The 13,117-nt window shown below is 38.5% G+C and overlaps 1 protein-coding gene across 1 annotated transcript in view; it reads left to right on the top strand.

Annotated features, from left to right (window-relative positions):
• The window catches only part of LOC120218883, a 29,984-nt gene extending 17,346 nt beyond the window's left edge, over positions 1-12,638 (top strand). Inside the window, 3 exon segments of the mRNA XM_039215781.1 lie at positions 11,805-12,146; positions 12,375-12,544; positions 12,547-12,638. Of these exon segments, the coding sequence (XP_039071712.1) occupies positions 11,805-12,146; positions 12,375-12,544; positions 12,547-12,638 (604 nt within the window).
• Positions 12,639-13,117: the final 479 nt, after the last annotated feature.

Below are 13,117 nucleotides of genomic sequence, written 5' to 3'. Positions count from 1 at the left end.
CATTAGCATGGGTACCACATATTCCCTCATGCACTTCTTCAAGAATTAATTTGGCTTCTTTCGCGTCCACACATCTTAACAAAACCTGATCCAAACTTTTCTTGTATAGAGTCTCACCATCAAGCACATACCCTGATGCCATTCTTCTAATGGTTCTCTTATCATTCTCAGTGACCTGTTCTGGATAACTCTGATACTTTATATATTGCAAGATATCATAATACCAGGGATTTCCATCTTCTTCCTCTTCAATATTAAAACAATGGGTTGGATACTCATAAGCCTTCATTTCAATGGGCATCATATTCGAATATTCGTTCATCTTAAATGCTGCTGCCAGTGTGGCTAAGGCATCTGCCATTTGATTCTCTTCTCTGGGGAGGTAATTGAAAGTTACTTCATCAAATTCTTCAACAAGTTCCATAACTAACTTACGGTATTCTACAAGCTTGGGATCTTTTGTCTCCCATTCTCCTCTGAGCTGGTATATTACCAAAGCTGAATCCCCATACACCTTGAGCATTTTTACTTTGCGTTCAACAGCAGCTCTAAGACCCAGAACACAAGCTTCATACTCGGCCATATTGTTTGTACAATCAAAATTAAGCCGACTGGTGAAAGGATAATGCTCTCCCTCTGGTGAGACCAAAATTGCCCCGATTCCATGTCCCAAGGCATTTGAAGCACCATCGAAGTTCAACTTCCAATATTTGCTAGTTGATGCAACTGCTTCTTCTACTGAAATAGCCATTAAATCTTCATCTGGGAAATCAAAGCTCAACGACTCATATTCTTGCGAAGCCCTGCTTGCAATGAATTCTACTATAACACTTCCTTTAATTGCCGTCTGGTTTACATACTGGATGTCAAACTCGGACAATAAGATCTGCCAACGAGCTAATCTTCCAGACAATGCAGGCACACACATTAGATATTTCAAGGGATCAAGCTTGAATATAAGCCATGTAGTATGATACAACATATATTGCCTAAGCCTTTGGGTAGGCCTTACTAAAGCGCAACACAACTTTTCAATGAGTGAGTATCTTGTCTCACATTCAGTGAACTTCTTACTGAGATAATAGATAGCCCTTTCTTTCTTCTCAGTTTGGTCGCGTTGCCCCAGTACACACCCCATTAAATTTTCATAAACCGATAAATAAAGAATCAAGGGTTTGCCTGAGATGGGTGGCGCTAAGATTGGAGTGCTCGAAAAATATCTTTTCATTGCTTCAAAAGCTCTTTGACAATCCTCACTCCATTCCCCTAAGTTATTCTTGCGAAGAAGGCGGAATATGGGATCACACTTTTCCGTCAGCTGTGAAATAAACCGAGCTATATAATTCAATCTCCCCAAAAATCCTCTGACTTCTTTTTGTGTTCGTGGGGCTGGCAAGTCTTGAATAGCCTTTACTTTATCTGGGTCTATTTTAATTCATTTTTGGCTTACTATGAATCCCAACAACTTCCCAGATGTCACCCCAAAAGTACATTTATTTGGGTTGAGTTTTAGTTGGCATCTTCTTAGTCTTTTAAAGAGTTTTCTCAAATTCACAATATGTTCTTCCTCTGTCTTAGCTTTGACAATCATATCATCGACATAAACTTCTATCTCTTTATGTATCATGTCATGAAATAACGTCACCATGGCCCTTTGATATGTTGCCCCTGCATTCTTCAGTCCAAACGGCATTACTTTATAACAAAACGTTCCCCACATGGTAACGAATGTCATTTTTTCCATATCTTCAGGGTTCATCTTAATTTGATTGTAGCCAGAGAAACCATCCATAAAAGAGAACAAAGAATTTCCAGCAGTATTATCCACTAGCGTGTCTATATGTGGCAAGGGAAAATTATCCTTTGGACTAGCTCGGTTGAGATCTCTGTAGTCGACACACATTCGAACTTTTCCATCATTCTTCGGTACTGGGACAATATTCGCCACCCACTCAGGATATTTAGTCACTTTAAGAAACCCGGCATAAAATTGTTTCTTCACTTCCTCTTTAATCTTGAGCAGCATCTCGGGTCTCATTCTTCTCAGTTTTTGTTGTACCGGCTTACATTCAAGCTTTATTGGCAGTTTGTGAACAACCAATTCTGTATCCAAACCCGGCATATCTTCGTATGACCAAGCAAACACATCCTTGTATTCTTGAAGCAATTCTATCAAATCTTGTCGACCTCCAACTGAAAGAGTGGTACCAATCTTTACTTCCCTCTTATCCTCATCTGTCCCCAAATTCAAAATCTCAGTAGACTCTTTATGAGGCAGAATCTGCTTATCTTCATTCTCCACCAGTTTCAGCAATTCAGAAGGTAGTTCACATCCCCCATCATCATCATCACAATCCTCGATTTCTCCTTGACATATAGGCTTCTCGAAATCAATCTCCGGGTCAGAGTCATTGGCATTCATATTATTGATATTTGAGCTCCTGAAAAAATAATGAAAGAGAAGATATATATACATATATACATATGGGAGGATCTTTTCCCATATAAATAAATAGAAAGAAATAAATACATACATATACACAACAAAGAATGAATGAATGAAATGTATGGGAGAATGTTTGCCATTTGGAACTAACAGAATGCATCTTTTATTGAAAGCAAGAAAAAACAAACAGCTTAACCCTTTACGTAAAATCACCTATTACCCCAGGGTATGAACAACAGGGAGAAAGTTCCAGTGCATTACTCTGTAAAAGATTTGTAAACTATAGGTAGTTCTTCCGCGGTCCAATTGTTCAACACGAAGCTCGGCGGTGCAGGATAAATGCCCATAGCTCTCATTTCCTCAAACTCACCATCAGTTATAACATTAATGCCTAAATCTCCCAAGGCATTCTCAACCATCACCTCGATGTTCCTTGAATTCCCTTGAAACATATGTCCCCCAGATATGAAAATGCTGCTCAACGGCGGGAAGATCATGGGTTCCCAACTAAGGTCTTCACCAGTCAATCTGGCCTTTCTCATTTCCTGACCCTTCTTAATTCCCCTCAGCTTATCCCTCGGAGTTAGCTGATACCCCAAACCAAATCGGTCTCTTTTAATAATAGGGCATATTGGATTCACCGATCCTTGCAACTGTCGACCTAACCCCTTTTCAACTTTCGCTCCTCTTCCAAGAGTCAATTTGAGCCCCATCTTGGTACAGTTTGACAATCGAGGCTTTGGTATCTTCTTGCCTTCGGCCACAAACGTAGTATTGACAAACTCCAACGATCTGAAAGAACACTCGACGACTTGCTCATCAACTTCAATATACGGAGCAGTAGTAGAAACATAAGCAATAATGTCCTCTTCAGCATGAATACATACCAACCTTCCATCAATCACAAATTTCAGTCTCTGGTGCAATGTGGACGGAACTGCACCGGCCTGATGAATCCAAGGCCTTCCCAACAAACAATTGTACGTAGGCATAATGTCCATTACGAGAAATTCCACTTCATAAGTTACTGGACCAATATTCAGAGGAACATCAATCTTGCCCAACACTTCTCTTTTAGTCCCATCGAAAGCTCGAACCACACTTTGACAGGTTCTCATAAGTGTACTATCTAATGGAAGCTTCTTCAGAGTCACTAAGGGCATCACATTCAAAGCTGAACCATTATCAACCAAGACCTGGGACAACACATACCCTTTACATTTAACTGTAATGTGCAAAGCCTTCTGACTACCAATCATCCCAGAAGGGATCTCATCCTCAGAAAAAGATAAAAAATTATCAGCTTGTATATTGGAAACTAACTGATCCAACTTTTCAATGGGTAATTCTTTCGGAACAAAAGTCTGGTTCAAAACCTTTAACAGAGCATTCCTATGGGCCTCTGAACTCAAAAGTAATGATAAAACAGAAATACGGGCAGTCAACTTGTGTAACTGTTCCACAACACTGTACTCACTGTGTTTTAGAAATTTCAAAAATTCTACCGCTTCACTCTCGGTTACTGGTTCATTGATAACATGCTTATCTTCTTCTATCTGTACATCAACCTTTTTCCCCTTATCAACTACAACCTTCTTCTCAGACTCTTTAGATGGATTAAGAGAATAACACCTACCGCTTCTAGTAAAGCGTCCCACCTCATCTACTTCCTCATTCTCTTTTGTTACATCTCCCATCTGGCAATCATATCTCCAAGGAACTTGTTTATTATCCCGATACGGGAATGGAGATGGATGTGTAATAACCACTTTCGGGGCTACCTTCTCAGCAACTCGATTTTTGGGAGTAATAATTAGGGGACAACTGGCATTGTATACCCCTTTAGACGATCCTTCTGAAGTGCAAACTTCCGCTTCCTCTTCTTCAGCAATCTCTCTAAAGAACTCAATTTCTTTACTGTCCATCATATCTTGTACCAAAGATAGGAAGTCAGGACATTGCTGAATATTGTGTCCTTCACTGTTATGATACTGACACACCTCTCCACTGTTAAACTGTTCACCCATCAAACTAGGTTTCAACAATCCTACCTTGACCATCTGGCACCACACCCAACTCATAGGTGATACCACCTCACTAACATTCCTTACAATTCTCTTTCTTCTCTTCAGTAATCGCGTTAACTCCTGCCCCTGTATGGCTTGGCAACGGATTCTGAGCTATATTCGGCTGCTCACTGTCACCAAAGTTGATGACATTCCTCGTTCTCAAAGCTTGGACAACCTTCTTAAAAGCAGTACAATTCTCAATGGAATGTCCGGGGTTCCCTGCATGGTACTCACACTGAGCACTAGCATCATACCATTTGGGAAAAGGAGGTTACATTGGTGTCACGTGATACGGCGAAACCACATGTCGATCATATAAAATCTGAAACAATTCCTTATAAGTCATCGGAATTGGATCAAATTGAGGCCTCTCTCTCCCCTGGTCCCTTGCCCCTTGTCTATTGTCATTTTGTGTTGATGACCCTGCTCCTTGAGGACGGGAAACAGTAATGTTATTAGAATCGTACTGCCTCACATTACTGACTTGTTTTCCTTTTTCCTCGTTGGTGGCCTCTTACTAGATTCTCCTCCCTCGAGCTTCCCACTCTTAACAGCCATTTCAATCATTTCTCCCGCCGTAACTAAATCAGCAAAACTTCGATAAGGATTACCGATAAGATGCGAGAAAAAATGAGCCTTTAAGGTGTTGACAAAAAGCATATTTGTTTCCTCCTCTTCCAATGGCGGGTGGACTTGCACTGCTACATCTCTCCATCTTTGAGCATATTGTCTAAAAATCTCGTTAGACTTCTTTTCCATTCCTTGCAACATCATCCTGTTGGGCCTAACATCTTTCACATATTTGTATTGCTCAAGAAAGGACTTAGCCAAGTCTTTCCACGATTTAATATTAGCTCTACTCAGCTGGTTATACCATCGGATTACCGAGCCAGTTAAGCTTTCCTGAAAGCAGTGTATCAACAATTGATCGTCCCCTATGTATCCGGTCATCTTCCTACAAAACATCGTGATATGCGCAGAGGGACACCTAGTACCATCAAACTTCTCAAAGTCAGGAACTTTAAACTTTGGAGGCAAGACCAGATCAGGAACTAGACTTAACTCCTTTGCGTCAAATCCATAGACATTGGTATCTTCCTTCATGGCTCTGACCTCTCTTTCTAACTGCTTCCATTTCTCTTCCAACAGATTGTTTTGGTCCTTCTTGGCTTCTTCATCAAGGTCCGGAACTTGATGATATTGATGTTCTTCCTGATACGAACTAGATCCAGGCTGTACGTTAACAGAAGCACTGACTGAATTAATGTGCACCTTCCCGACATGAACAGGGGTCACTTGAACATTCTAAGATTGTTCTGGGGTCAACCCTGGATGATGAAGTGGGTCCTCAGTTACACTTTCTGGCATAGGGCTTTTCCCATGTTCTGGATTTCTTCCTTCCAACATACTCGCAAACTTGGCAAACATCTCCTTTTGGGTATTCATCATATCTTCTTGCATTTTCTTGATATTATCTTGTAACTCCAACTGAGCCTTCTCAATTTGGGCAAGTTTGTCTTCCATAACTTTCTTCCTGGTTCTGTAGATATGCTTGGGATTTTCCAGTATTACTCTGTCACAGAGTCATTTTGTTATCGCTGATATTTATTAATGAATATGAAATATATGATTATGAATGAATAAAATGCGATGCAAAAATTAAATGCATTAAAAATGCATATGCAAAATGCAGGGTGTTCATCCTGGAACGACTCCTTAGAATAACTCTTTATATTAGAACGACGTTCAATTACAAAGTTGAAACATATCACAAATAAATCTGCACCATCTCTCCTATTTGCTGTACATGTGCTAGCAACTCCATGATCTTCTGGTTTTCTTCAGCCTCCGGATCCAGTTCTTCAGTCACATCAGCAGCTTCCTCAGATAAAATGACCAAATATTGAGCTATTCCCCGCGCGTGGTCTAGGTAACAAGCAATAAAATCCTCTATTTGCTTAACTCTCGCCTGAGCTCGCTCCCACCGAAAACGCCACTGTATATCCCCCTCATAGGGAACTATCGATAGCTCACTTGCTTGCCTCTGAAAATCTTGAACCATGGCTTCAAGCTCACTCACTTGTTTTTTCAGACTTTCAACCTCCCCCTGGCTCGAGCTACCTTCTTTGTTTTGGTATCGTCGTAATGCAGTCTCTAAACTTGAAATTTTCTCTTTCAACTTCTCATTCTGGGCTTGACTCTTTTGTAACCACTGCTCTAAAGAATCCTTTTCTTTCGATAAAATCTTCAATTGGTGCTTGTTTTGTTTGAGCTCTTATTGACTCTCTCCGGCTACTCTTTTGAGGCTCGCCACCTCTTGCCTCAATTCGACAGACTTACTCGAGCTAGAACCTGCCTGAGCTTTTACCATTCGTTGATAAGTTGACCGAAGATCGTCAAAGTCTAGCCGAAGTTGCTTCTCCACTTTTTCTATTCGATCTGTTCTACTCTTCTGAATGTCGATCTCCAATCCCTTTTGATACACTTCATCTTCCAGTTTCTGCAAAGTCATTCTCCATTGTCTCCGTTCTGCTTCGAAATCGCGCTTGGCTAACTCTAATGGAGATGGCACCACTCTCAATTGTTCCTCCACCGGCTGAATATTTTCAGGATTCACTATCGGGATGTTGTCGTTTACTCGACCGCTTCTCCACTGCTCGTACTCTTGAGATAACTCGAGATCATAAGTGAACAGATTCACACGACGAGTATGCTTCCAAGCCTCAGCAACCCCTTTAACTTTACCCTTATACTGATCTCCTTTGAATGCAAAATCCGATCCTACCAAGTCCCACGTGGCTGGGATGAACTGCCTCGATCCATACTGTCTAGAGAAACTAGTAGCGGTGCATACCCAACAGAACCCCATATACCTGGCAAAGGAACCCAATCTCGCTCTCCACATCGGTAAAGTATATCCGAAGAGGTATTCCACGAAGCTCCCCACAAAATATCTCCATCTCTGATATCCTTGAAGATGACCATCCATTTTTCTTCGGTAAAACCCCCAGGCCACTCTTTAGAAAGAAAATCCTTCAAAGGTGAGAAACCGTCTAGAAATACTCGTCCTGGTGCCCTTTCAACATGTTTGAAATGACTCAGCATCCACACTAGCAGCAAAGGCGCACATCCTATAAAGCGTCCTTCTCCCTCACACCTACAAGAACTCAAAGACCGGAACGTCTCAACTAGAATAGCTGGAACAGGATCCACGCGCTTGTCTAATCTTTCAAACAGGTCAACGACTGATACGTCTACATATCCTAGCACTTTTGGAAAAATAACGAGCCCATAAATCCCTAAAGCAAACAAGTTAAGCTTCTTTCTCTTATCAGGATGATGAGCAATTACTTCTTTCAGAGCAGCCCAAGAGATGCACTCACTGTCTCCCTTCTTCTTAATGTTTCTGACTACCCAATCTTCACTCATTCCGGTCATCAATAGTAATTTCTTCTTAAATGAAGGAGTGACTGGCAGCTTGGTATATATTCTATCCATTTGGGACCTCGGACAACGGACCAAAGCTTGATACTCCTCTATTGTTGGTGTCAGGTTTACTCTACCAAATGTGAAACAGCTATAAGCCGGGTTCCAGAACTGCGCCAATGCTCTAAACAGATTTCGGTCAATAGGAACATCCAGAAGATAAGGAATGTCGTCGTACAACTGATAAAAATATCTCCTTATCGGCTGCTTCCCATCTTCCCCATATCTCTCTTAGCTCACTCAGATCATTCTGACGTACGTTGATGTGAGTGTAACCAAATAACTCTGACACATATCCAGGCATCACGCTGTCTCCATTGGTCAATTGGGACTGTTCCGACCACCTCAGAACATCTGCATTGTCCTCAACCTCTTTCTGAACCGTTCGTTCCATATTACTGGCCTTCTATATGGACATCGACCCCTAATCAACACCATGTAATGGACAGTGCAATGCAAAACAGAAAAAAACAAGGCAAAAACAACAAAAGGTCGGTTAGTAAACATGAAGCAATTAAGTCAGGATAATAATTTGTTCAAAAATCCTACCCACATATGTTGACTACCCCATCATGCTTTATCAGATCCTACCCAACATGATATCTACCCCCATGCTTTGTTATCCACAAAAAGAAATCCTAACCGCATGATATCTAATTCGCATGCTTATTCAAAAAAAATAAACCTAACCGCATGATATCTAGTTCGCATGCTTGTTCAAAAAATGAAAATAAATGGCTCAAAAAAGCTTTTCCTTGTGTACCCTCCTCACGGGATTCTTAAGGTTCGGGTTTGGTTCAACCTAAGTTCAGGCTCTACGTTCACTATATGCCGGGTTAGGTTCTAAAGTAATAGGTTCTCGAATTGTCCTTGTCGATGCCCCCTTGGGCTACCGAACCCTTAATCCTGGCCCATCACAGGCTTTAGGGGATCGAGTTCAATTTCGAGGGAACACACCTCCTTATGTCCATGCGGAGGTGATTACCATCACGAGGACCATAAGGCGTGAGCTCCAGGAGCGATCCACTATCCCATGCGGAGGTGAAAACCACACGAGGGCATAGTCTCTCACTCCTACTTAAATAGGACGGAGCGGAGTTTTAGCTCCTGTTATGATAATGCAGCTGTGTGAGGAAAAGCGAAAAAACAATCAATAAAAACACTCAAAATCAATTCCTAAAACAAACAATTATTCTGAAACCATTAGCAAACAGATTAGTACAACTATTTAATTGTTAATCGAATTAAATTTAAAAAAATCAAAATACAAACAAAACACAAGGAATCAAAAATCAAATTAAAACGAATTTGTAATTTTCAATTGCAAAGACAATTAATTAATCGACTATCGGCCTGACTCTCTACAAAAAAAATCTCCAGCTGAGTCGCCAAGCTGTCGAAACGATTTTTTCTAAAAGGTGAAAATGTGAGATTTTGAAAACCACATTAATTTATCTTGTTCAATCGATTTAAAAAAAAACAAATGCGATTTTTAAAAACTCTCGTTTCGAAAATTCTGGATTTTCTTTACGATCGAAAAAATACGGTTCAAAGAGTCGCCACCAATCTTTAATTAGGGTGTGATTGGGCACCCAAAATTATTTGTTATTTTAAATAAAAATTAATTTTAATTAAAACAACAAGTTAAGGTATGCGTTACCAAAATCCGAGTTCGGGAGTCGGTTACGTGCAGGGAAGGATTAGCACCCCCACAACGCCCTAAAACGGTACCTAGTCGATTAATTAATATCTTTGCATTGAACTTTACAAATTCGAACTTAATTTGATTTTTGATCCCATAAAACAACGATGTAAATTTAAAAACATTCAAAAGCACTCAAATAAATTAATTTAAAATTACCGAGTCGTTTTAGAAAGATAAAGAATGTTCGATTATTTACAAATATCGAGATCAGATCTTAAAGATATAACAACCTTTTCTCGATATATTTAAATAAACGAACATTTCTTTTTCTCTCGTTTCCAAATTTTAGGGGACGAATCAATTTTTTGGTTTCACTTTCGGGATACACTTTTATTTTAAAATCATTAAAAGCAGACCTCAAATCAGTTATGACGGCCCACTTCAACAATTTTAAATTAAAAGGGTATTACCCTTAGTCCGATTATGTAATAGGTCGAGTTATGCGCGTGAGGCTATCATGCAAATTATGCAAAATAATGTCATGTAAAAAAATTAAATATACAACATTAAAAAAAATAATAAAAAAATAACATACAACGTGATATGCAAAAAAAAAAATATATACATACATTTTAAAATTAAAAATTATAAATTATGCACATTAACATATTATACAAATGTGACTTAAACACAAAAACGAAAACATGACATGCTAAACTATAAATTTAAAAAATATATATACATTTTTAAAAATGACTACATTTAAATATACAAAATTACACATACGAATTAAAAATTAAAACATAGACTTAAATAAAAACAAACATAAATAACAAGGGATCTACACCTAAATGACCCAATAAAACTACAACTAAAATTAAAAATGAGAAAATATCTAAATCAGGGCCAACACAAAGGATTAAATTCAGAAGCAGTCCTAAAGGTGACTAAAGTGTAAAATAATATTAAAAATTTGGAGACTAAAACCTGATTTTACCAAGCAAATTTGATGGCCAAAAAGTAATTAACTCAAATACTTACAATGACTAAATCCTAATTTAACCAAAAACTTTATTATGCAACATAACTTAAAAACCTAAGCTAATGCTTCAACACCATCAGCCGCTCTCTCTTCTCTACTCCATCTCTTCCCTTCTCATTCTCTCATACCCCTCGATAGTTGAACCGAGAGCCTCCATCGACTGCAATCGCACTTCACTTCAACCGACGAGCAACCCAACGACGAAAGAAGCTTAACCACTTCGGTTTTCCATGTCCCAAAAGAACCCACTCTCAACCGAGGACTTTGGTATACCCCTAACCTTCACGATCGAGAAAATCATTCCGGTGACCACCCTCAACGGTGACTATCTACTTCTCCGGCGATGGACTCAACTTCTCTTCCTAACTTCCTATACATCCCTCAAAAACCATAAGCCCTCTCTTCCAAGCCCCCCACCGACGAAAGAAAATGAAGAAGAAAGGTAAATTTCATTTGAGGTTTTCATTTCTATAGACAAGTTCAATCTTACACTGTAAAATGTTTGTTTGTTTTTACTTATGAATCTCTCAAATCGAATCAAAGAAGCTAATTAACAAGTTTCTACCCTAAAGACACAAACATAGCATTGGAAATGACATTAATCTAAGGTAAATAAACCACTGCTCCTTTATGCTTCTGTTTTGGTCCTAATTCGAAACATGTACACACACAAGAACATTATGAAAGCAATGGAAAATGAAAGTAAAATAAATACCCTTTATAACTCTGTGTATTGCTTTGGCTTGATGAAATGAAGGAACTCCTCTGTTTCCTTTGATAATCAAAATCCACGGAAAAATCAGTACAATGTTTTTCGTTTCTGCTATCTAATTTCTGTCCAGAGACACCCTGGAGACCCCCCCCTTTCTTTCCTGATCTCCCTCTCTATTTACAGTTTATTTCCCCCTACGTAAAAACTGTACATTTCAGTTTTTATTACCCACGATGAAAAAATAAAGAAAATGGCATCCACGTTTCTTTTCTGGTTTTTAACCCCCAGAACTGTTTTCATTTGTAAGTGATATGGGCCCCGGACAAATCAAACATCTACAATGTTAATGCCTGTGTATCTCATTTACTTCACAACTTAGTTTAATTTTCACTTTTCTGAAACAGGTTCCCTACTTTGAATAGATGGATACAAATGCAAACTAATCTTTATAGGGTATCAGAGTTTGCTGTGACAGCTATGCAAAGTGCTGATGATGACAATGTTAAACCTGAAACAAGAACTGTTGTTAAGAGAATGCGGGAATCTGACAGTGACACCGAGTCTGAAATTGATAAAAGTGTTGGTAATTCTATCATGACGACATCCTTTGACCTCAACGTTAAAGATAACACTTCTCCAGACCCATGGCATGATTGCATAAAACCTGAAACAGCTGAAATTGATATTACAATTTTTCTTTATTTTGGTTTAGAGAATGAAGATCCATATGAGAAAGCTGTGGAACGGTAATATCCTTTTGTCTATGTATTTTGTTCCAATTTGTGACAGTTAATATGTTGCTTTTCAGCTCCATGTAATTGTTAACTTTTACAATTACCACCATGAGGTTTCAGTTTTGGCACTGACTTCTTACTTTTGGAGCAAAAATTTGAGCTACCTGTGGTTATAAATAATATTTTTCACTTGCTGTGATTGGTGTGTCATACTACTTATCATTTTGTTCTCTTTCTTAGGTTGATTGATGAAGGAAAACTAATGGATGCTCTTGCACTCTGTGATCGATTTCTACGTAATGGAGCCTCAGACCGGTTGCTTCAACTCCTAATTGAGCGCGGAGAAGTAAGTCATCCAACCTCTGAACAATCACAGGGTTATGGGGGACATGGCATCTGGAGTAATAGTTGGCGTATTGTCTGCGGTTGAAGGACAAACAACTGGCAGCTAGACTTGCCCTCAAGTATGTCAAAATCGGAGTAAAATCTTATTATTTTGTATAGGAAACTCATACATTTAAATATACAAAATATTGTTTTATCTTAGGAAGCTTCTAAACTAGGTAAGAGATTGATCCTAGGACTAATTATAATCCCTTAGGGTGCGTTTGGTTCACGGAATGTAAGATTACCAGTGGGAATAAAAGATTACCAGGGAATAGGATTACTGGGAATATTATATTTTGTGTTAGGTTGGTTTAGCAGGAATGTAAGATTATTGTGTTTGGTTAAAGGAATAAAATATTGTTGGAATGTATATTTGACCAAATTGTCATTATATATTTGTATAATATTACAAATTGTAAAATATTTATATATTTTCTTTAAAAAATTAAATTCATAATATTTATATAATTTTTTTACAAAATTAAAAATATAAAAAAGTTTAATGAAAGGGTAAAAGTTTTTTTAACTCCTGAACTTCATATAAAATTTTAATTATAAACTTTTTTTGTAAATCTAAAATAATTTAAGGATAAATT

The sequence above is a fragment of the Hibiscus syriacus genome, unplaced genomic scaffold (genome assembly GCF_006381635.1).
Source record: "Hibiscus syriacus cultivar Baekdansim isolate YM2019G1 unplaced genomic scaffold, ASM638163v2 tig00110201_pilon, whole genome shotgun sequence".
In the NCBI taxonomy this organism is placed as follows: Eukaryota; Viridiplantae; Streptophyta; class Magnoliopsida; order Malvales; family Malvaceae; genus Hibiscus; species Hibiscus syriacus.
This window is presented reverse-complemented; position numbering and strand designations above follow the sequence as displayed.